The sequence below is a fragment of the Protomyctophum bolini genome (genome assembly GCF_963924005.1).
Source record: "Protomyctophum bolini genome assembly, chromosome: 21".
In the NCBI taxonomy this organism is placed as follows: domain Eukaryota; kingdom Metazoa; phylum Chordata; class Actinopteri; order Myctophiformes; family Myctophidae; genus Protomyctophum; species Protomyctophum bolini.
In genome coordinates this window covers 32,709,508-32,735,507 of record NC_137882.1, presented here as the reverse complement: position 1 = coordinate 32,735,507, position 26,000 = coordinate 32,709,508, and the positions used below count along the sequence as shown (strand labels likewise).

Sequence of the window (26,000 nt, the reverse complement as noted above, 5' to 3'; positions counted from 1 at the left end):
GCTAGACCGCGCGCCGCCGCCTCCGCTGCGGCCGCGGCAACAGGTTATTTTGCATTTTAATTATGAGAAGGTCAGGTCCGCGTACGGGGGTTTGTTCACCAGTGTTCTGTTTCATGTGATTAAACATGCACCCCGACGCATAATTTATAGAGCATGGATAGGACACTTTGACCCCATCACAATTTTTTACAATCTGTGCAGCTCCAGCCTCGGCCCCGGTGGGTGCGAGATGTAAATAACGCTAGCCTGAGAGTAATCTATGCAACGAGGGATAAAGGCCATCAGTGAGATCGTGGGGGAAAAAGGGGGGACGGGGTGGGGGGGGGGACGGGTCAAATCAATGATAGGTAATTTCATTAGCTCTGCATTTCATCAAAATCATATTCTTGTCCAGTATAGGGCTGGATAATTAACCAGGAATATATATCGAACCCGATATTTAGAGAACAGATAACTGACTTAATCTTGTTCACGCATATAAGCTCACCGATTCTCAACCCGCGGGTCGTGGGCCCACTGGCGGACGGACCGCCAGGGTTTTGTCCCCAAATAATTACCAAAACTAAGATTTTAGTAATAATTATATATTAGCACATAAAAGTAACATTAAAAAGTAATAGCAATAAAAGTATGAACTTTAAGGTATACTATGTTAGTTCCAGTGATCCGGGGTGTGCATGGAGCACAATCAATGAATTGATCATTAGAATAATCATGCTCTGAAAATGCACGTGGGCCCACCCATCTGACCACTATTTTCAAGTATAGGCCCTGGTCCAGAAAATACTATTGTTTTAAAGAATCGACTAAATCAATCTGATTAACAACAACTAACCCTGTGTTATATATAATATAGCCTATACTTGATTGTACAATGGTGGCGCCTGGCATGCAATAAAAGCAAAAATACCTCTTGCAGCTTAAAAAAACATTCAATGATCTTAATTGAGGAAAAAGTTTGCAATAATCGAAATATTGATTTGAAGTCATATCTCCCAGGGTCAGCCCTATATATATATTGTCCAAGCATCTGTCCAAATTGGGCTCATTCTAACTAAGTGCTAGCCCTTGTGAAAAGGAAACAGAAAAACCACAACAATGACCAAAGCTTATATACATTTCCCACCGTAGTAAATCTGCGGTTGTGATTCATGTCAGCCTTGTGTAGTTCTCAATTGTCGCTTTTTTTGCCACCCAGCTGCTTGAGATGTGGTTCACTTAAAAAAAAAAAAAAAAAATCACACATATATATGTGCACGCTGAAGTTCAGAAGGTGAAAACACATAATAACCCATTCTGACCGGGCACCCATTTTGGTGTTGGCATCATGTTATGCTTTAGCTATTGAAAAATAGCAGATCTACAAGCTCATAGCGCGCCACCGAGTGGCGCGCTACGAGCTTGTAGGTCTGCTATTTTTGAAAAATCGAAGAACAACTGACATTTTTTAGAATCTGATCTCAGGTCAGAATGGGTTAATCAGACCAGTGTGTGTCCAGTGGAAACCTCGTATGAATCTGATCTCAGGTCAGAATGGGATAATATATAATTGACATGGGTTTGCATAGCTGTGGTGGTGTTGAAAGATCAATTCTCCATGGGTGCCCCCCCCCCCAGTGTAACCCCACCCCCCGTCATTTATTTCCCATGACATACTGCTCTAATTCACACCCCCCCCCCCCTTCCCACACACACACACACACACAGACAGACACATGAATGCCTTATACAGATGCCATTCACATATATAAAACAGTAGACTTTCTCTGTATAAAGATCCAGTTCTCAGACTTTTTTCCCTTCCACATTTGCATACTGTATCACATGGATCCACACATGGGAGGGCCAAACAAACACGTACTGTGACATAATTGTTCCGCTCATCGGCACATTATTAACACTGCGTGGCCACGGACACAGACTCCCATGTTCTGCATAATGGAGCAATATTATTGGGGGGGGGGAGGGGTCTGTGATCAAAATAACGTGGTCCCACAACTCTGCCTTTAGGAGCTTGTATAAATTACAGTATACGGTATGTAAACAAGCTCAGTGGCCTTGTGGTTAGAGTGTCCACCCTAATATGGGAGGTCGGGGGTTCGATCCCTGGCCGTGTCATATTATACCAAAGACTGTGCCTCCCTGTTTTGCACTCAGCATCAAGGGCTGGATTGGGGGTTATTAGTCCATGCGACATACTATAGCGTCGCGTTCAGGGGGTGCACTAGTATACATCAAGCAGAAACAGGAGATAGGCTCCTGCCCTAATGGGCCTCATGGCAAGGCTTACTTACTTATGTCAACAATGAGCAAAACTCTGACCCGCTGATGCTATACTACCGGGGTTATACCCAGAGACTGTGGTGACATTTTGGACAATGGCCAGCACCGGTCATTGTGCTGGCAAACCCCTAGTCAGGACTAATTGTATACTGACTTGAGTGTTCACGGAGGAAGGAAAGGTTATATGGCCAAAAGGGCAGAACAACTCCAGGTCCAGCCATGCAGGCAACATACCTGGAGGTATAGGTTATAGAAAAGGCCTTTACAGGCTCCATGTGCATTAACATGCTGTGTGTTGGCCTTTTTGCCTTCTTCGGGATTTACAGGGGTCATTGTGGATTGAGGGGGGGTTCCAAAGGGTGCCCCACGTACTCCCCAGCCTAATGATTGGTAGCTAGGAAACAAATGGCTCTACTATACCTCTGAGTTAGAGTTATGGGGGTACATGGATACCATGCATACCAAAGTGAGGGTCCTTGAACTTAAAAAATAAAGTTTAAGAGCCACTTTCAGGTTATTTGCCAGATATTGTTGCAGGCATTGCATGTTTTACCTTGATTACTGTGATGACCTAGCCTTCAGGCCGCTGCATGCTCACTTCCTGGAAGTAAATTTAGGAAAGAAAAGGGGATACCCATTTTGGAGCACACATTGCTCACACTCACTCTTAATGCTTGTGTGCACGCACGCACGCACGCACACACGCATGCCCGCACGCACGCACGCACGCATGCCCGCACGCACGCACGCACGCACACACGCACGAACGCACACACACACACACACACACACACACAGTAGGAGATACTTGCTGAGCCACCAATAATGTTGATGCTCGTTTCGATTCACCTCTCTTGAAATCTTGGCTAAAGCAAAAAGGAAGAAGGGATGACATAAAAGTCCCAGAACATCTCAACCTAGTTTATATTTTAATTATAGTTTACTTGCGTCGCATATATACTGCAATCATAATTCCACCCTGCATATCCCTGCACACAAGTTAATGGATCTCAACAAATGAAATGTACATTTGGAAAATTGAGCAGGGCACGCTTCCAGAATAAAAGCCCTAGTTAATCATCTCTATAGACGGTTATTCATCGATTCCACCGCATCAAGTCGACTTCTGGTATACCAACGTTCCTTTGGTGTTTTTTTTTCCCCCTGCGGGCCGTTCATTCATTCTATTCATTTGTGGGTGATTTGTCTGTTCTGTTTTTTTGTTCTTTTTTTTTTGGCCCACTTCCTGGCACGTTGTTTCATGTTGTGTTTAAGGATAGGATATGTATTGGTGTTGTTTTAGCAATGGCTCTCAAAACATAAAAAAAAAAAAGATTTGGTGCCAGGGAGGGACCCTACATAACGGAATAGTTGTTCATGATTATTCCCTTAAATATTAAAAAGATCCTTCTGTAGTGAGTGGTGCTGTACTGTACTTGTGCTGTACGTACTGTACAAGCCCTCATCCCTGGCCTCTGTGTGTGTGTGTGTGTGTGTGTGTGTGTGTGTGTGTGTGTATGTGTGTGTGTTTGTGTGTGTGTCGACACTTGGTGGTGAACAAACGCGACAACGCTATTTCCGTGCTCGGACAGACGGAGCCACCCAGCCAGGGACAGACCCAGGGACACACATGGTTGCACCACTCAAAAACAGCAGATCTATATAGTTAACAGAAGTATATATAGTTTTAAAGGTGTTAAACTGGTTTCAATGCTATATACATCTTGCTTATGGTATGGGGCACTCCCGGGAACTCCGTCAAGGAGGGGGTATGACTATAGAACCATACACTGTTTTAGCATAAAAGCTGGTGGCTGGCCCCAGACTATGCGGCCTAATGGAACGTATAGAAGGAGATAGAGGCTGTGCTTGTCATGCCCGGCTAGCCCTGTGATCGGCAGACTGAGTGACGACAGATACTCACCCCGCCGCCACCGCCGCCGCCGCCTGCATGCCAATTAATCCAGACCTCGGAATCTCCCACCCTACTGCTCATTTTATTCACAAGAAAGGAGGGGATGGGGGGGGGGGGGGGGGGGGGTCTGGTTGTGGAGAAAATGAACCGGTATTAGCCACTGCTATATCCCTGTGTGTTCACCTTCATGTGCAGAGTTTTGTAACCAGTGGTATAATGTACATACATACGAGACCCTCGCTAATCCGCCAGGAGATTTTTCCACGTTTGCCAAAGCGTTTTCCTATAGCGTGCAGATAATCAGGTTTTTGCTGAATTGGGTTTGCATTGCACGCTCGCATAATACTGTATGCCATGACGTTCAGGAGGGGGATTCAGGTTTTTTTTATTCCCCCACAATCTAAAGCTATGTGTTTCTATGTCAGTGGTTCTTCGATAAAACATTTTTAGCAGACCTACAAGCTCGTAGCGCGCCATGAGCTTGTAGATCTGCTATTTTTCAATAGCTAAAGCCACCAAAAATGGGTTCCCGCGCCCAAAATGCGCTGCACAAGGTGCCCTTTTTTTTCCACTTGAGCACCTGCCCCCTCTAAAAATGTCTGTGCACGTGCACTGCCTGGACGCAACATCTATCCATGGTTCGGTCAGACACTGCGGCAGACAAGTATTGAAAAAACTTTGTGCCCGGGATCTCCATAATACAAGATTAAATATTTCAAAAAACAAATTGGGGGACGCACTGATATGGTCATTCTTATGGCCGATACCGATGTTTAAAATATTATATTTATATTTATGTTTATTACGTTTTTTTGGTGTTTTTATTTCCCCCTTTTGTTGCCAGGGTATAACAAATAATGAAGAATATAAAGAAATTCCAGATCTGCAAACTCGGTTGTTGAAAAGTTGTTAAAAAGCACTTTTATCAGATTGACTATTTATGGAAAAATAGTGATTGGGTTACGCCGCGATGTGACAGCAGTCAGTTGTCAATTGCAAAGACAACATGCAGGATTTCATATAGTATACATTGTCAATTTATATTTATGTTTATTACGTTTTTATTTCCCCCTTTTGTTGCCAGGGTAACAAATAACGAAAAATATAAAGAAGTTTGCAGATCTGCAGACTCACACCGCGATTGTTAAAAAGTTGTTAAAAAGCACTTTTATGCTTCAAAAGAAGACGTAGATGTAAAGCTCGCTCAGATTGACTATTTATGGAAAAATAGTGATAGGGTTTACGCTGAGATGTGACTGTCCGGTCAGTTGTCAATTGCAAAGACAACATGCAGGATTTCATATAGTATACATTGTCTTTACAAAAAGAAAGTGTGACAAAAGTTGTTACAATGAGGTCAAGTGCACTTACTGTAAGTACATGCACTTAGTTACTTTCCACCACTTTAACGCTGAGAGTGAGAGAACCAAATGAATGGTTCTGAGAGGCATGTTCTTCTGCCAGTTTCTCGGCCCACAGGTTTGGAATCGATGGAAAACACGTGCTGTGTGGGAGAGTGGTCAAACCTTGTTCCTTTTGTAGTAGGAGAGGGAGGGAAGGCGTAGGAGGAGACCTTTGTAACCCTGTTCCTTTTAAATAAAAATAGTTCATAACTTAATATCCTCAAGGCCTCATAGAACCCTACTTTACTTTCTTCCTTCCTCCTCTTTCCTCGTGAAAATCTGAGAGACAGATGGACGCTTTAAACCCATTTTGACCTGAGATCAGATTAAAAAAAAAATGTCTTCTACATCCTGACAGTTTTCTGAAAAAGCTATGTTTCTGTGTCAGTCGACAGTCGATTTTTCGAAAATAGCAGACCTACAAGCTCGTAGCGCGCCACTCGGTGGCGCACGGCTACGAGCTTGTAGATCTGCTATTTTTCAATAGCTATAACACCAAAAGCGGTCCCCGCCCCAAAATGGGTTGAAAAATGTCCATGACACAAAAACATACCTCTATACTTTTGTCTATATTTCCTCCTCATATTTCTTTACTTTCTAAAATGGAATTGTTTTATTGGTACGGACTGGCAATGCACTCACCCACTGTCTACACCTGCCAGTGCGATATGCACACTATATGCATTATCCCATTCTGACCTGAGATCAGATTCATACGAGGTTTCCACTGGACACACACTGGTCTGATTAACCCATTCTGACCTGAGATCAGATTCTAAAAATGACAGTCGTTCTTCGATTTTTCAAAAATAGCAGACCTACAAGCTCGTAGCGCGCCACTCGGTGGCGCGCTATGAGCTTGTAGATCTGCTATTTTTCAATAGCTAAAGCATAACATGATGCTAACACCAAAATGGGTTCCCGGTCAGAATGGGTTATATATGGGTGCAGGTGGCACGTACGGCACCCCAGGCAATCTCCTATAGGCTGCCTAAATCGAAAAAACGGACCTGATTTATAACAATAAAAACGTCCACCAGTGAAATAGCTTGTAAGGCTATATATTTCTGCTGCGTTTGCACGCCACCACCGCAAAGTAGGGTTATGTGATTAACCCATTCTGACCTGAGATCAGATTCACATACGAGGTTTCCACTGGACACACACTGGTCTGATTAACCCATTCTGACCTGAGATCAGATTCTAAAAAATGTCAGTCGCTCTTCGATTTTTCAAAAATAGCAGACCTACAAGCTCGTAGCGCGCCACTCGGTGGCGCGCTACGAGCTTGTAGGTCTGCTATTTTTCAATAGCTAAAGCATAACATGATGCTATAACACCAAAATGGGTTCCCGTTCAGAATGGGATAATATAGGGTTATGTGACTAACCAGCTCTAATCCATTTACTCAATTATTAAAACTAAAAATGGATTACTTACAACCTTTTCATGTAGATTCCATTGATATATAAAAGGGGGAAAAAGGGGAAGAAAAATCTCAATGTCGGTTTCAATATATATCTTTTCAGTTAATTTGCCTATTATATATCAGCATGCAGGACGGCCTGTCCACACATAGCACACAACATTTAAATATTTCACCCCACAACCCCCTTGACCTGCAGAGAGGGCCGCGGCGGCGGAGTTGGTGAAACGAAAACAATAGGCGATACTATAGCTTTAATAATTGGAGGACAGATGTCGTATTCTGACAGTACAGGCCCCCCTCACTTAATCTTTGAAACAGATAACGTGTCTGCTGAAAATAGAAAGTACGTGCTGTGTCTCCTCTGGCTGCAGTGCGAGGGACCATTTGCATACTCTGCTGCTGTTGCCATGAGTGGGTTTACACATACTGTAGCTACTGTAGCTGTGTATAGCAGAGCTGAACAGAATGACAGGGATGTAAAGAAGAATGCCTGTTCTGTGTTGTAATGTTTTTTGGAAATAAGTCACTGACTTTATTGTGTTTCTAATCTTGACGATCCCTTGAGAAGTATGTAACGTGTGTGTGTGTGTGTGTGTGTGTGTGTGTGTGTGTGTGTGTGTGTGTGTATACTGTATAAATTCCCTGATTGATCAATATTGTTGAAACCTCGTATCTATCTACATATTTCAAAAGTAGCAGAAATAGCCGATCTACAAGCTCACACAACGTGTCGCAAGCCAAGGTGACACGTCGTAAGAGATTGTGTATATATCTGCTATTTTTGCAATTATTCGTTTTAAGAGTTTAAGAGTTCCCATGTGGCTTTCATAAGTAAAACAGCTCGTGCCTTTTGGCCTATAGCAATGGAAATATCTTAACAGACAGGGGTCTTACTATAATCGGGGACTATAGACTATTTGGCATTCAATGTTATTTTCCCACAAATGAGTCGTCTTTTATTCGGAAACAATACGGTAATATCTACATTGGAACACGGGTTCTCTTCTCTTGATTGAAAAGTAACGGTTGTTTTTTGGGTTGTTCTTTTTAGGAATCAGGTTGTGCGTACGTGTGTGCTATGAAGCAGTCATGGGAACCTATAACCATTCTGACCTGAGATCAGATTCATACGAGGTTTCCACTGGGACACACACTGGTCTGATGAACCCATTCTGACCTGAGATCAGATTCTAAAAATGTCAGTCGTTCTTCGATTTTTCAAAAATAGCAGACCTACAAGCTCGTAGCGCGCCACTCGGTGGCGCGCTATGAGCTTGTAGATCTGCTATTTTTCAATAGCTAAAGCATAACATGATGCCGACACCAAAATGGGTTCCCGTTCAGAATGGGTTAACTAGTTATGGTCCGTGCACTTGTTGATAGTTTGATTTAGACACATTTCATTAATTATACCACTGCATGTACGTGCTGTATGGATGCTGCTTAAGTTACAAGCGTTTTGAATTTAATAGTCGCTCCATGTCATATTTTCAAAACATTAATTTCAAAGTGCCAAATTGTTTTGCGTGTAGGATCAGGCCATTGCCTCTGATTGCTAACCAACACATATTTTTTAATATATATATATTATATATCTTTCGTCTTCCTCGTTAGCAAAAAGTCACATGCTATTTTCTACACACTCTTTCAGTCGATATTTAATTAGTGTGACTTCAAATTAATTAGGGTCTAGACCAAAGAATGCCAGTGTGTATTGCTAAAATTAATTCTTGAGATAGAGTTAGGGACATACAGAGATTAATATTCTGCATGAGTGCTCTCGTCCTGAACGTCTCAGTCCTTAGGAAGATTAATAAGGGAAGTGTAAATATAACAAAAATATAGGCGTCAACGGTCATCTTAGCGCTGCTAGAAGTTAATTGCCTCGCGGTCGAAATGAAACGCTCAATAGTCTAATAACAGCTGTCATGCTTTTAATATTAGCTTTACAAAATCTAATTTCCACGATGTGTGCCCCGTAATGATTTAAGACATGGTCTTGGCTGGCATTGTGCGTAACTGCCATCAGTGGAACCTCAAACAGCTGCAGTAAAAAGCAAGCTTAAATCAAAACGAGACCTTTACGATGTTTCAAACAGTGCAAGTCTCATATTTTACCCCCTTTTCACATGGTGTTACACTTCATTCTCTTGATATCAGTGGCAGAGAGATGAAGGACACATCAGCAGCAGACAATAGAATGAAAAAGTAATTCAACCCGCCTGTGCATTTTTGTGACTTGGGTCTCTTGCTGCAGTTATTGACGCCTGGGCAAATCGGAACGAATAACATTCCGAGTGCAAGACGAAAAGTATTCACCGAGTGTGAAATTAAAATACACCTTGTTAAGAGATTGTCACTGTCTCTCTCTCTCTCTCTCTCTCTCTCTCTCTCTGTCTCTTTCTGCCTCCCACCCGCCCCCTCGCACAGTCTCTCTCTCTCCTCTCCTCTGCCGGGCATAGCACACACACAGCGAGGGAGGCAGTTGTCATGGTGATTAATGCAAATGCACACAGTTAACCTGGAGAAGGGGAGATGAGGACTTTTTTCAAAGCAATGTCAGACCTTGACGCCATCTAATGTGTCTGTACAGTTATGAATTGAAAATCACACCCCTCATTTTCATGAGAACGCTTGACACTTGGCCTGGGATGTGTGGCTTGTATTAAATCCGCGCCTCTCCTTTTCCGATTAATAAGGTGAGATTGAGGAGAAGCGAGCCATGAGAGAGAACATCACAATGCCGCATTTATAAAGGCGAAGGGTTCGCCTTTTTTTCCGTGTCATCGAACGCCGGCACTCTTCCGAACCGGAGCGACATAAGGTGACATATATACAACAGGTTGTTTTAGAATGACACTGTCATAACAACAGGGACCGGGTATTGTATTGCATACAAACAAACAGCGATGCATTGTAGTCTGCAGCTGTGTAAAAAAGGAGTTAACTGACCAAGAACACATTAACGGGAGCAGGCATTGAGGTCAGGGACACCAACATCATCACACCAGGGAGGGACCATTATGTGGGAATGTGTACATACGCCCTCGTCTTGACCGTTTGACCCAGCGGCCCCTGTGAAGGCTATCGGCTGTATTTTCAGTGCGTTCCTCCTCCTGTGGTCCAGTGCCGCTGCATGTGTTTCAGTCAGAGAGATGACACAAGCCAGAGACTGGGAGGAGAGGGAATCTAATTATGGGGGACAATTATGATCCTGACCCGCACTGACCTGGATTTGTATTCAAAATGGACTCATTTACCTTGAGCTGAGTACTGTAGTGTGCAGCAACCCAGAACCCCTCTCCGTCTCTCTGCCTTTCTGTCTCAGACAGGCACGCGTGCCTGGGAAGTGCACGCACGCACACACACACACACACACACACACACACACACACACACACACACACTGTGTACACATTCCACACAAAACGTATAGTCACAGACATACAGACACACAGACAGACAGACATACAGACAGACAGACATACAGACAGACAGATTTTAATTATATTGATTCACTTTTCAAATATAATACCACTTGCGCATTATTTTATACGTCGTCACAAACTGTCTACAAGCTAAAAACGTGTCGCGTTTCAAGCCAAAACAGACCGATTGATTATCAATTGATGTTTTTATTGAGTGATTGATTATAGTTATTTTATCCATCCTGTTCACTGGATCTCAGGTTTTACATACTGCTAACCACACACATTTTCCATGCGTTCCATCTGCGTGCATGTTTTAAAAAAAATAAAAAATAACACGAACTTGTCCATCATTTTCATTAAGTGGACGTGAACACTATAGGGATGGGGACGATAATCACTGTAATTACCGTCTAATCGTGATAGAAAATGTTTTAACCATATTTTGGTTATTTTTGCCATAATCATTGTAGCGTGTAATCCTCATCCCTGATGAACACCACAGTGGTATAAATGCAAATAGGATTCCATGCAGGAAGTGATTATAGAAACAAGCCTCTCTCTGCCCTCCTCATGCTCGTCTCTCCCCTAGCCCATTCTGAACGGGAACCCATTTTGGGGTTTAGCATCACGTTATGCTTTAGCTATTGAAAAATAGCAGATCTACAAGCTCGTAGCGCGCCACCGAGTGGCGCGCTACGAGCTTGTAGGTCTGTTATTTTTGAAAAATCGAAGAACCACTGACATTTTTTAGAATCTGATCTCAGGTCAGAATGGGTTAATCAGACCAGTGTGTGTCCAGTGGAAACCTCGTATGAATCTGATCTCAGGTCAGAATGGGCTAGTCACGATGAGCTGTGGTGAAGTCACGTCACGTCACGTCACCCTATACCCGCTGTCTTTATAGTTTCTGTCGTTGACTGAAATTAATCTGCGTTAAAAGGGAAGAGGAGCAAGAGCTGTGCCGTGTCTTTCTTTAACACGCGCAGGGATGGAAAAGAAGAAGAAAGGAAAAATGACTAAACTATAAAAGCACCCAAACAACATCTTTATCTGTCTGCGTCCTTCGTTGTGTGTGAAGAGTTCTTAGATCCTCTCTCTCTCTCTCTCTCTCTCTCTCTCGCTTTTGCTTTATACGGTGCTAATTGCTACACAGTAATTAGGTGAGGAATCCAATTTACCGTGGGGGATTCATTTAAGCAAATATGCGTTATTTAACCCATTCTGACCTGAGATCAGATTCATACGAGGTTTCCACTGGACACACACTGGTCTGATTAACCTCATTCTGACCTGAGATCAGATTCTAAAAAAATGTCAGTCGTTCTTCGATTTTTCAAAAAATAGCAGATCTACAAGCTCATAGCGCGCCACTCGGTGGCGCGCTATGAGCTTGTAGATCTGCTATTTTTCAATAGCTAAAGCACGACATGATGCTAACACCAAAATGGGTTCCCGTTCAGAATGGGTTAATGGGGATTTGAAGTAGGGGTAAACGTCGGGATTGGACAGTGAAGCGAAGCCTGATGGCGCGGCGCTACATCGCAGGGCGAAACTGCCGATGACGATAACGAGGCCGGTGATGAGGACAGCGTTGAAGAGCACACTAATGAGGAAGAAGACGATGGTGGTGATGGTAGCGAACTATACAGCGAACGTGACGGCTGAGGCACTGACAATCTAAGAGCTTATAATAGAGGGTCCATGACCTCTGGTTTCAGCTCTATTTCCCCCTACAGCACAGTCCTAATAGACACTATTAACAGTAAGAGAGGAAGCACAATAGAACGAGAGAGAGAGAGAGAAAAAAGCCCTGACGCCGGGTCTTTCAGAGTAGTCTGCATATGTGATGACTTGCAGTCTGACCAGCTGAATGAAGCAGGGGCAGGAAAGCCTGATAACCTTCTTTTCTCTTTAAAATTACCCCCTTTAAATATTATTTAACCACTTTCCACCTGGCGTCCATGTTTTTATGTCATTATAGGTGATTTTGTTTTTATATTTTATATTTTATAGTGACACTATCAGATCGATCTAAAAGCTCGATAAGCATATAGCATCACAACGCATAGCATCACAATGCGCGGCTGTGATGCGCTATGAGCTTGTCAATCTGCTATTTCGTCATACGACAAAGTATGTGTAGGCCTTAGTTTTCTTCACCACAGTCCATTTTTGCATTGCACATATGATATTCTGGTATAAGGTAATCTCTCCTGGGAGCAGTCTTGTTATTTAGAGGCAATTTTGAATAATGCTTCCCTATACCGGCCACAATTTCTGCGTGAAAGCGAAAGTATAGCAGTTCCACTTCCATTGTAATTACCAGTTGATAGACTGGTGACATTCATTGAGATTCATTGATGACACTAAACACGGCGTAAGACAGCTGCTAACGCAGCCTTGGAATGGTTGAATAACTTCCATCTATTGTCCTCCCCAGTGCTAAATACCAGCCTGATATTCCACCCGCAGATAAAGGTATCGGTAAATTGAACATTTACGCAAATGAACGTCCCACTGTCTCGTCATCTGAGGGATGAGTTGTGCTGTGATGTGAGTGTATAGTATAATGAGATATCAAGTAGTTTATAATGCGTCCCACCGTGTCAAAATCGTATCGATGGTACACATTGTAATGATGTGATTGGGACACAAACCCAGATCTTCAGTGTATATATGCTCAGCACATTAAGATAAGAGCAGTGTGACAGGTGAAGGTGATGTATTGGCTGCTGGTAATCCTCTGGGCTTTAGACCTAGGTTAGGAGAGCAACGTGGGAAATGATGCGAATGACGCACACTCTCCGTACATCAAACAAAAACTCACAATCCTAGTAACGGCTTTTAGGGGAAGAAACATGATATTATGTCCATTATAGTTCACTCAACCAGAGGAGGTTCCGAGGATGTGAGTCACAGTTAAATGGGCGAGGATTTGCTTTGTGTGCTTGCATTTCCTCATAAGACAAAGACAAATGTATGACCCCTGGACGAAGAATGTGATCTGGGGATTATTCTCTCCCCAAACATCTCCATGATTTCCAGGCCCGATCATGGGGAAGTTTAGATATTCATTACTTTTATGTGCAGGCGTTCATCTTTCTATGTGCAGGGGAGGGAGGGCCTCACGAAATACTACACAGAACTTTCTGAGTTATACAGATGAACTGTCTGGAATTTACTGTGTACTTTGTGGTGTAAGTGCCATTGCTTCCCTCCCTGCAGGTCGTGTTGCACCTAAACCACAAATTATGCAACGCAATAATTTGTTTGTGCGGGCTGATATATATCAAGTGAGTTGGTATAGCTTGAGATCAAGGGGCATGCAATATGTGGAGGCAATAACATTCCTTGTCATTCCAGGGGCTGGGAGGTTCTTCAAACTGAGCTTAATTAACTACTGAGGGCAAAGCTTCATTTAAACTGAAACCCACTGCAAATCAGAAGAACTTTAGACGTTGCCTGCCCCTTCTAGCTCATAACCATACAGTAAGCAGAAGTAAGAGAGCATGGGGGGGAGACAGATCAACTCTTTGAATTTGTATTTTATTATCTTTTCCCCCTTATCCCCCCATCATTATTTTCTTGTTGGTTGTAACATAAATCGTGCTCTTTTGGTTTATCCATTTGCTGTTTTGTACCATTATTTGTGTCAAGTAGAGTTAATTATCTAACAAATGTATAAAAGCGCTCTCTAATTAAATGCCATGGGCTGTATAAGAGATGGAGATAAATTATTTATACTGCTTTGATGAGAGCTAGCTAGCTAGCTTTAAGCCATTATAGCAGTCAGTCGCTGCTATAAATGAAACCACTGCAATGTCTTAGCTTTGAATTTGAGGGGAGAAGAGCTAGTGCTACTTAAGTGTACTATTCATAGTTCTCTGCAGCAACCAGCCCCCCCCCCCCCCCCCCCCCCCGGAAACGATGGGTTATATCCCATGTTTTTTTTTATTTTGAAAAAAAAAGTTATCCTCGTTTCTCATCATTTTGGACCATGGGCTATAGCGCATATCGTACGGCATACTATAGCACGCCGTTTTTCATCATTTTTGACGATTTGACAAAAAATGAAAAAAACGATGGGTTATAGCCCATGTTTTTTGAAATTTTGAAAAAAAAAGTTATCCTCGTTTCTCATCATTTTGGACCATGGGCTATAGCCCATATCGTACGGCATACTATAGCACGCTGTTTTTCATCATTTTTGACGATTTGACGAAAAAATGAAAAAAACGATGGGTTATAGCCCATGTTTTTTGAAATTTTGAAAAAAAAAGTTATCCTCGTTTCTCATCATTTTGGACCATGGGCCTGTAAATGAACAACACAAAAACTAAGGCACTGGTGTCGGACTTCTGGTTTACCGGAACGGGGTTCAATTTACAATTTACAATTTAGGCATTTAGCAGACGCTCTTAATCCAGAGCGACTTACATTAAGCAAGAACAAAAAGCATGGGAATACATCACATAAAGACATTTATCATGAAACATGCGTAGCTAAGAAAGTAACAGTGGAATATCTATAATGAAACTATACATATAAGCTATACATCTATACTACTATGCTACACATATGTACTATGACGTGCTATGACTACATACAATGCACTTATGCTGTCTACATAACATGCTATAAGTCTGTATCAAATGCTATCTAAGTCTACAGAATTGCTATCTAAGGGGGTGGGGTAAGTGCTATGGGCCATGATGGAGTCTGAAAAGGTGGGTTTTCAGACTACGGCGGAAGATTGGGAGTGATGCTGCAGTTCTGACTGCAATGGGAAGTGCATTCCACAGTTTTGGAGCCAGAAGGGAGAAGAGTTTGGGACGTGTGGAGCGTTGTCCCGGCGTTTTTAGTGAGGGTACTTCCAGCTTCCCTGCGTTGGCTGATCTGAGTGAGCGGGAGGGTTTGTAGGGTTCGATCATACTTGCAAGATATGGGGGAGCCATACCTTTGGTTGCTTTGAATGCCAGCATCAGAGTTTTGTATTCTGTGCGGGCAGCGACCGGGAGCCAGTGGAGGGAGCGGAGCAGGGGGGAGAAATGTGAGAATTTTGGCTGGTTGAAGACCAAGCGAGCTGCAGCATTTTGGATCAGCTGGAGAGGCTTAAGTGCACATGCTGGTAGGCCAGTAAGGAGGGAGTTACAATAGTCAAGTTTTGACAAGACTGTTGTCTGGATTAGGAGCTGGGCTGATTCCTGGGTGAGGAACGGTCTAATTCGTCGTATGTTATAGAGTGTGAACCTACAGGATCGAGTGACAGCTGTGATGTGAGTTTTGAACGAGAGCTGACTGTCCAGGACAACACCAAGATTCCTGGCTGTTGGGACAGACGTTACCAGGGCGTTGTCTATGGAGATATGGGTTCAACTCCCTGCAGTGCCCTACTCAATGTGTTGTATTTACCGGAAAGGATGGGAAAAATTAGCAAATTGCGGAAATTTCGGAAATTGCGGAAATTGCGGAAATTGCAAGTCAGGAAGGGGAGGGTTGTACTAAACACCCTGACAGGCTGACAAAGCTGCTATAGGACAACAGGTACAGCGACTGTAACGGAATGACAAATGTGTAAGGAAGTAGCTAGGAATTAATCCCCCTTGTATCATTTCCTAAAGTCATGGCTCAAGAATTTTGATCTACAATCTTGTACAATGAGGCCCCTGGCTGTGCTTATTGAAGTACTACTGTGACACTCATTCATGATGTGATTTTAAGCGGCCGGAAATGTACCCTTCAAGCTCTGACACACACACACACACTTCACCGTGTGTGTGTGTGTGTGTGTGTTAAAACTATTAAATATAGCTACATTCTGCCCAGACTCCTAGACCATAAGCCCTTGAATGTAATGGTGTGTAACAGGAGTTATACAGGACTGCACTAACAGAATACGGCTGCAACTATTGATTACTTTCTTAGCGATTCTTCTGATTTACCTTTTTGGATTTATCGAATAATCAAGAATGTTGTATATATAGATCAACACATCGATTAACCTCTTTAGCCGACGTACGGCATACTATAGCGCGCCGTTTTTCATCATTTTTGAGGATTTGAAAAAAATGACGAAATGACAAAAACGATGGGTTATAGCCCATGTTTTTTGAAATTTTGAAAAAAAAAGTTATCCTCGTTTCTCATCATTTTGGACCATGGGCTATAGCCCATATCGTACAGGGTTATAGCCCATCGTATAGCCCATCGTTTTTTGAATTTTTAGAGAAAAAAAATCCAGGCCCATGAATTAGAGGATAAAGCTCACATGTTACCCAAATAGTTGAATACACAAAAGCTAAGGCACTGGTACTGGTACTTCTGGTTTACCGGAACGGGGTTCAACTCCCTGCAGTGCCCTGCTAAATGTGTTGTATTTTCCGCAATTTTTCTGCAATTTCCGCAATTTCGAATTTCCACAATTTCCGCTTTCCGCAATTTCCGCAATTTCCAATTTCAGCAATTTTCAATTTCCGCAATTTCCTAAATTTCAATTTCCGCAATTTTCCATTTCCGCAATTTCCGGAATTTGCAATTTCCGAAATTTCCGCAATTTCCAAAATTTCAAAAAACATGGGCTATAACCCATCGTTTTTGTCATTTCGTCATTTTTTTCAAATCCTCAAAAATGATGAAAAACGGCGCGCTATAGTATGCCGTACGTCTATATTATACTCATAGTGCAATCTGCAAGCCAATGTACAATGCATTGAGATCTTATAGAAATTGGTTATTCTCTTTAAATATTTTGAAACTTTTCACCCAACAAAGTGTTATCAAATATTAATAATATTTCTATTCAATTAGAATGGATTCAATTGCTTAGTTTGCACCCCTAACGTAATGGAGAGTCGACAAATTAAGACGAAGGAAAGCAGGCAAAAGTCTGATAAGAATTTCTTATTATTCCAATAAAAAATACATTCATACAGAAATATAACAATTTTGCAAAACAATTTCAAATAAAAATTTCATAAAGCATAAACATAACAATTTTACAAAAGTTTTTTTTTTTCTTTTTTTTTCTTTTTGTTTCTTATACAAACATTTCTGTTGAGAACAAAGAGCTGTGTTCCATGTGTGTGTGTGTGTGTGTGTGTGTGTGTGTGTGTAAAAGATACACGTAACATTTCAGGGGGAAGGGACAGGAAGAGAAATGGAAGAAGGAGCGAGATAGAGAAGTGATGGAATCAGGTTTAAGATGCAAGCAAACATGGAGTAGAATCAAGGCTCAATTACCACCTGAACAGTATTTGGCTGCCATTTGGGAGCTCCTCTCTTATCCCACAGTAAAAAAAAATAGAAAGAAAAAAACAAAACATAAAACAAATAAACCTTAGCCCGTACGGCAAGTTCATACTCATCCATCCAAATCCATGTGTCGGAGCATGCTAGTATACACTCTTAACTCGCTGCAACCTCAGACTCCCTCCAACTGCATGCAGCAGCACCCCGGAACGTTGAGCAGGCCGATTTCTGCTCATCGGGTCACATTTCTAGTTTAGTAGAGATAATCTCATAATTATCTTACCCTTTCCAATGACCCCCGCATATACTCGCAAACAAATAACCCATAAAGCAAATGCAGTTTTTAGGGTGAAAACAAAAAAAGAAAATGGCCATGGGGGGCTTTGCCAGTGGTGTGTATATGCACTGATGGCAGGTCAGCTGAAATGGATGATCTTTATCTGGTTCCAGAGAGGCCATCAACCATACCCCCAACCCCCCCCCCCCTCCTCCCCAACCCACCCCGGTTTTCATAATACTGTTTCAGCTCGGGCTAGAACAACGCTTCCCCCAGACAGGTCAATAACCCAACCTACACAGTCAGCAGTCTGTGACAGATTCCATGCCAACAAAGCCTTTAGCAATTCATTACCAAGAGGCAGTACAAGGCAAGGCCTGTCCAACTGCAGCCTGTTAATTACAATAAATCTTTAGCTTTTTCTTCAGTCTTTGCTTGCAGGGAATGGTGGGAGATGTTGGGGGGTGGGGGGGGCAGAGGGTGATGGCAGGGGGCTACAGTTGGGCCTTAAATTCTCATGCTAAAGCAGCTGCTTCGTATTCAAAGTCTGCGTTCTCCTCAAATAGGTGCACATGCATCCAAATCTGTTTTTTTTTTTTTGCGCTTTGTTTTGTACAGTCGTGTTAATGGATTACAGTACATACTACACAGTAGTAAAATGTTTTTTCTTTTCTTTTTTTTTAATCAAGGATTTTAAGTGCTTCTTCACATACAGCATTTGTCTTACAGGGTCTCTCTCCGACTCAACCAAATGTGATTCATTATTATACATCAGTTAATTTGGTGCAACTGCTCAAGGAAGTATCCTAACTAAAAAACAAAATAAATAAAAAAAAAGATACTCATTTTCCAAAACATGAACATTTTTATACACTAAGCTCTAATCTAAAAAAAAAAAAAAAAAAGAGAAAATAAAGGGGTGGGAGGGGAGGAAGGGGCTTGGGGCAACTGTTGATAAAACAGAAGAGGTGCAAATTGATAGGTAATTGAGCCTTGAACAAGCTTTTCGAATCACCCCATAGAACAAATGTGACCTCCCAAACGGGGGCGAACCACCATCACAGGGCAAAGTCACTTGCATAAGGCACCATTAAGGTCAACAGTGCATTATCAGATAGAAAATGGAAAGAATGTACAAAAAATCAAAATGTGTCCTCAAAGGCAATGGATGAGTGAAAGAAAACAACCAATAACTCTGTGTCTGTAAGCAGTGGTGATATTTCCAGCCAAAACGTGAAATAAGCATGAGGGGATGGATGACGTTTAACAGAAGATAAGATCGTCAAGGCTTTATGTACAATATTGTAACATTTAACCGGTTTTGTGTTTTTAGCTGCACTTTTATTGAAACTATTTGCAGTCCATCCTGATTACAGTGGAAACAGGAAAAGTCGTGTACAAACCCTAGAACCATGCAACACCTGTCTAATGATACTGAAGTTATAGCATACCTCTAAGCACACAGCTTATACAATTTTACTACAAATCAATTTTGTAGCTTGTAAAAAAAAAGAAAAAGGAAAAAAAAAAAGAAATAATTCATAAACCAGGCTACATAACACATTGCACATTTAGTAGCTGCACCAAAAACACCAAAAAAGCTCCTCTCATACAGTGACTGGGGGGGGCAGGGGGTGTTGTGTGCCCTGGATCGCTTCCCAAGAGGAGGGCAGGGCAAGTCTTCCCCAACCCCCCCTTTTTACTCATCCAACCCAAGGCCCCAGTCTTGGGTGCCTGAGACACAGGCACTTCCTCTCAAGCCCATCCTCACGTGACCGGGAGGCGAAAAACAAAACAAAAACTGAATTTGTTCCCCCCGAGAAACCCATTCAGTCCTCAGCAATATCGGTACCAGCCCTCCCCCCTCCCTCCCTCCCTCCATCCATACATACATCCGTTCCTGTCTCTCTGCCTCAATCCTCTCTGGTCTCTCCGCTCACGGGTGAGGGGGGTGGTTGTTGGGGTGGGGGCAGTCAGCCAGTCACAGACATTCACAGTGCACACATGCTTACCTCAGACAGTTTTTGCGTTTGTAAAGTACCAGTGTATCTGCTTGTCCGGGGGAAATTGACCCCCCCCAAAACATCATGCACCATACATACAATTCATTCATTCCTTTTTGTGTCCATCTCTTTTTTTTTGTAATTTTTTTTTGTATTTTTTTTTTTCATGTCTCTTTTTTAAGTCCTTCTCAAATCGATTCTTCCATCCGTTGATTTTGTCCTCTTCTTCGTCGCCTGCACAAAAAATAAGCAGATGACCTTCAGGAGCGCCTTTTTTTTTTTGTCCAAAGAGAGGTCCGTATAGAGGCACTGGGATTGAGAATGGTGCAAAATGGCATGCTTTGGCTGGAACACGCTCCCGCCTCTCTGCTCTGGGGGGCAGTTCAACCAAGAGACCGGTCGGTCGGGAGACAGCGTTTATTTCTTCCCCTTCTTCGCTGCGGTTGGTTGTCTGATGCTCGCCCCGGCTCTAGATGTGTCTCTTCATGTGAAGAGCCAGATGGTCAGACCTGGAGAAGCATCTGTAAAATGAAGGGCAAAGAAGAAAGATATTTAGAGTCTACAAAATGGTTAATAGATCTAACTGTGCTGCGATCTAAAATAACGTGCATTCAAAACAAAAAGATGAAAACGGGATGAAAGAAAGACTACAGGCATCCCGTTAGATTGAGCTGTAAAAACTTTAGATCCTTTCGGATGGGAAATCTTTGAAATCAATTGCCTGAATTTTGTGAGTGTGTGTATCGACTTGTCTTAGTTGTAACTTAGCAATGCAAAACACTCAAACGTGACTAAATTAACTCAGACTGATCGTTGTCTCGTTTGAATACACCATCATTGCTTTCAATCTTTCAAAGCATGCGCTTTGTTTTGCGATGGCACAACAAAAGCAGAGCACATCAATGAGGAACCCATGCCTTTAATCCCATCTCTCTCCTAACTGGTACATAGCGTTATCAGATCTAGGCCATGTTCTCGTTTTGCCTTTACCTGTCACAGTGACTGCATTTAAATGGCTTTGCCCCAGTGTGCTTTCTGAAGTGTCTGGTCAACTCGTCGCTTCGTGCAAAACGCCATTCGCAGCCCTCCCATGAACACCTGTATGGCTTCTCACCTGGAAAATAGAACAAGCACAGAACAAATTGTCTTTAGTTTTCGGTCTGAAATGGAAGATTTATTTCTCTCTCCAGTGAGCTTCTTCTAAAAAAGCCATGCAGGGGCACTGTGCATGTCTTTTGTTTGTCCCCCGTTATTGAAATGCATTCAAATGAGTAATGCCTCCAGGTCAGACATAATCATAGACATAGACATAGTCTGTAACAAAGTCACTCGAAACTCCAGATTCCACTGAACCTGTTGGATAACTTCTCATCTTACATTATGCAATGCGAAACATGTCAGGAATGCAAAGACTGTGCTCTTACGTAGCTGAATGTAAAAAAAAACAAAAAGAAAAATACTTTTGTAGGTCAAGAGAGGGAGAGAGAGAGGTCCCGTGGAGAAAGCCACACGTGCAATTGCACGCTGCTAATCAAAAATAAGACGCGGTCAAATGACCATTCAAACCCTTCCAAGTCAGCGCCCCTGGCCCCCACCCTCGCCCTTTCCCATGGTGGAACTCAATCTGTTTTGAGGGACCGAGTCCCTTTTATCCCCCATGTGCCAACCCCCCCCCCCCCCTCTCTCTCTCTCTCTCTCTCACCCAGTCAGTCACATTCCAGATAGATTAGGTCACAGTTTAGGTATCCAGCCATGCAGAGCTAATACTCACAGCACTCTGGCTGAGGACAACCTTTAATTACATTACACATTGGCCCCGGACAATGCCATTAGGGTGGAAAGACAAAAATAATTGCACTAATTTTCTTTTTTTTTTAACGTACAATTATAAGATTCTTTGGGAGAATAATGTGTGTGTGTGTGACTGTGTGCGGTTTCATGTCATTTAACACCGAATCAAGATGAACTAGTTCTGCAAGGGGGCCACAAACAAAGAATAGCCTTTTTTTTCCCCCGTCATTATGCTGCTTAAGTGAAGATGTGTCAACAATCCCGGGGTGCATACTTAGTTTAGACTAGTCATTGGTTAGACATGGGTTAAGCTAGGTTTAGGTGTGCTGCCCTGTGGGAGGTTAGGTTTAGGGTGAGGGTTTGAGATTAGGTTGTAGTTGTAGGACTAATGACTGGTCTAACCAACGACTAGTCCAAACCAAAAACTGTCTAAACTAAGTACTGCACCCAACAATCCCTGCTTTCACAGAGGGGACCCTTATGGCTGGGCTGTTTGCAAGTGTTTTGTTGTTATAGCTCACCTGTGTGAGTGCGCTGATGTGCTTTGAGGTGGGAGCTCTTTGTGTAAACCTTGCGACAGCCGTTGAAGTGACACCTGTGTACTCGCCTCCGTCCGTCCGGCGACGTGTCCCCGCAGACAAGTCCCGTCTTTTCCGTACTTTTCCCGACCCCACCGGTCCTGATTTTGACCGGCAAGTGCAAGTCTGCGCTCCAGCCCTGCACCATGCTGCAGGGCTCCGAGCTGGCCCCCTCCGGAGAGGACGGGGGAGTGCTGCTAATGACGGAGGGGCTGAAAGGTCCAGAGGTCCCGACCAGGACGGAGCCCAGGGGGTTGTGGGTAAAGCTGTGTGTGGGCGAGAGCTCCTCAGAACTGTCCGAGGAAGCCTCGCTGCTGGCGTCCTCCGAGTTCACACTGTTGGTGTCCAAAGTTTGGCTGTTGTCCTGATTGTCCTCCGATTCGTGGGCTACGGTGCTGGGGATCTTTGGGTCAGCGGACTCGGCCTTGGCTTTGTCCCCGCAGGCCTGCAAGATCAGCTTGCTCCAGAGGTTCTCCGGGCTGTCGAACGCTACGAGGTCGGCCGTGGAGACGTAAGGCTCGCTCTGTAGATATCGCTCCAGCTCCAAGCATGTCTGGAATGATGAAGTGCAGAGAAATGAGAAAATGCTATCAGCTATACACGTAAATACAATAGAGCTTTTTTTTTTATATCTGGAGAATGAAGGGGAGAGAGAGAGAGAGACACAGAGAGAGAAAGCATACTTGGATGAATGAGAAGAAATCATTGAAATAACCGTTCAGGCTATAGTATTGTGCCGTGTGGTCTGTTGTGGACAAAATGTTTATCGCAGATACAAACAGGAACTTCGCTGACCACTTCTGCACAATGAATAAGAGGACTGCTTGGACACCACATAATTTGCTAGCCAAGCTCGATGTAGTTATTCGGCCTGTCTAAACACACACACAGTACAAACCTCAGTGTTGTGCAAGAACGTATGTAATTGTTGAAAATGGACAAATGATGGGACCATGTTAAGTTGTTCCTGTGTACTACACACAAGTATATATCCTACAGTGTACCACACAGTAGAAGATACCCCCCAAAAAAAAGCATCTCGGAAGTGTGTAATCGGTAGACTGCTGGAGACGAGCTACGCCAGGATCAAGTCAACTTCCCACTGGCACAAGAGGCATGTAAGCTTCAGCAGCACAGCTGAGTGTTCATCTCACAAACAACGTGTCATGTTATCAAGCAGCTCCACATGGGCCTTCATTGTGGAATGAAGCCGTGGTGAGTCCCATTTGAGCTGAGCTGTCACAGCCCCTAAACTCTGACCACCACTTTCTGCACCCAAGTGCAAAAGGGAGCATTTTAAAATGTGCATTCTCGTTTCAGCGGTCGAGTACTAGTGACTCACTGGACGAATTTAGAGACCTTTTAAGGAAGCTGCCCCAACTTCCCCTCTTAACATGAGCTGCTCAGCGCCTTGTCCTCGTGGGCCAGGGGGGGCCTGGCTGCTGACATGCAATCACATCCTTCCTCAGTGTCAGGCCAATGCTCTTAGTGGAGACACACACTGGTTTAAAGTGTGACTCAAAGCTGTGGGACTCTGCTGTGCGAGCAAGGCCATTCATTATGAGGTGCATATGGCACAGAGGGGAGCAGAGCTGACATGGCTCTAGGCATACTGCAACAGTGCAACACGCTCTCTTACACAATGTTTTCCGGCTGCACTGGTACCTACTCATGCGAGCATGGAATTGGCCATCTCTGACATTTGATTCCATCGTATTATTGTCGATCTCTATCCTGTTCAAATCCCCAGGACAGGATGACTCACGTGGTTGCAAATGAACGCGCTTCCTTCCAAGCGGACATAACATTTTGGATACGGGTAACATTTGAAATAAACCAGCAAATGAGAGAAAAAAGCGTACTATTTAAAGCATTTCAGTTCAAGTGAGACGTACAACATGAAACACTGCTACAGAAGGGCTCCCTAACCACAACATCTTTCTGCTTTGGAAACAATATAAATCAGACAACAGCTCAAGTTAAGAGCTCTGTGCCAAAAATCATCAAATGCCCTGAAGGTAAAATGGGATCGATTACAATCACGTAATCTATCTCATGTTACACATGATATTTCTGCAGCAGTGCAGTGCATCGCCACACACACACACGCACACACGCACACACACACACACACACACACACACACACACACGTCTGTCTGTCTGTCTGTATTCTCATTTGAATGAGTAGTAGCTAGTCTGCACATCCGCTGATTGACGCGAGTTCCTGTCGCTCTTATCTCCCCACACAACATTCCGGACCGAATACGAGGTGACGGATCGCCTCTCTCTCTGACTATGTCATGTGTAGGTCTCTCTATCGCTGAGCTTAAATGCTAACCCTGCCAGCCAGGCATCGAAAACACCTGGTTAAATAACTCATGCTCAAAATACAGCAGACTGCTTGCTGCTAGCTGAACCCTGCGAGTTCCTCCAGTCCATGCATCTTCCCCAGACAGAGAGAGCAGAGCAGAGCCAATGCTGGAGCTGTCAAACCACACTGTCACTGTGCCCACACATGCTTGTCAACTTCACGCACCGAACGAACTCCGCACCACAAAAGTAAGTCCGATGATAATATGGGGTCTAGCACATTTATCAAACGTGCACCTCATCATGCGTATTCTGGTTTTACTATTCGAATGACATAATGTGCAATAAACGCCATCATCCAATTCAATTAAACCCTCCAGACAGACAGGACCTGCGAGTTGTCGCTGTACTTGGCCAAATTTTTCCCCCTTGGTTCTACACCAAAAATCTCTTCGCCAAAAATAGCCGATCTGCCTTTTTTGTAATTTTAGTTTTTTTTTGTTGCTGTCGGTGCTGGGATTCAAGTGGCAAATACACATTTCCTCCTTATCATACGCGCGTAAACATCCGTGTCGCCAAAAAAAAAAAAAAAAAATAAGTCATTCATAACTTTAAAATGGACTGAAATATTCACCTGCTGCCAGTACTCCTCCAGAGACGGTAAGGCTGAAAAATAGCCCGTGTCGTGAACTATTTGAAGTTCTTGAAAGATGCTGCACATGGGTAGCACATCCATTTTCCAAAGTGGTAGAAAAAGCGTTCAGTCAGCTGCACTTTTTAAAGAGAAAATATCTCTTCAGAGCGACGCGCAGGGAAGGGAAGGGGGGGAAAGTGGTGTTGTCAAGTATCCTTGTTGTCGTGCGTATACTTGCATGCGGCTTCGATGCAACAAAAAAGAAGAATAATAAAATAAGACGCTCCGTTTTGAGTTGTTGATCGGACGATCCGTGCTTGTGTGTGTGTGTTTGCAAACACAGGCAGTGGACTGGATGGTGAGGAGAGTCGTGCGCTCTGCAAACTTCCCTATTCAAACCTCGCAGGCAACCCTCCCCCGGCGCGTCTACGCTCACGCGGCGTCCGCCAATCGGATTCCACCAGCGCGCCGGAGCGCATATGATATCACACTCGACCAATCGCGCGCGCCCGTTGATACAATTTCTCCCGTGTCTCTTTTTTAATTGGTGCGTTTAACTCACGGCTCGGCTCGCGTTCATTGGACGGCTATTTTTAGAGCTGTATATATATATATACGCGCTGTGCCTGCCTGCGATCCGTGGTCTTTCAGTGCTGGAGCTCCAGCTGAAGTGTTGTGTGTACTAAAAAGGTTCCA

The 26,000-nt window shown here is 43.4% G+C and overlaps 1 protein-coding gene across 2 annotated transcripts in view; it reads right to left on the bottom strand.

Annotated features, from left to right (window-relative positions):
* klf6a (Kruppel like factor 6a) overlaps positions 1 to 25,697 on the bottom strand; it is a 117,660-nt gene extending 91,963 nt beyond the window's left edge. The window contains exons 1-4 of one of the 2 annotated variants that reach the window (XR_013966169.1): positions 25,305 to 25,697; positions 22,302 to 22,911; positions 20,980 to 21,103; positions 17,871 to 20,510 (exon numbers count right to left, since the gene is read on the bottom strand). Coding sequence is in view for 1 of the 2 variants with exons in the window: in XM_080794038.1 (XP_080650164.1) it covers positions 20,459 to 20,510; positions 20,980 to 21,103; positions 22,302 to 22,911; positions 25,305 to 25,406 (888 nt within the window). In the remaining variant the exon portion in view is untranslated. Of the gene's footprint in view, positions 1 to 17,346; positions 20,511 to 20,979; positions 21,104 to 22,301; positions 22,912 to 25,304 lie in introns of those variants that run through there. The other variant, XM_080794038.1, reaches the window with a different exon arrangement.
* Between the last annotated feature and the right edge of the window lie 303 nt (positions 25,698 to 26,000).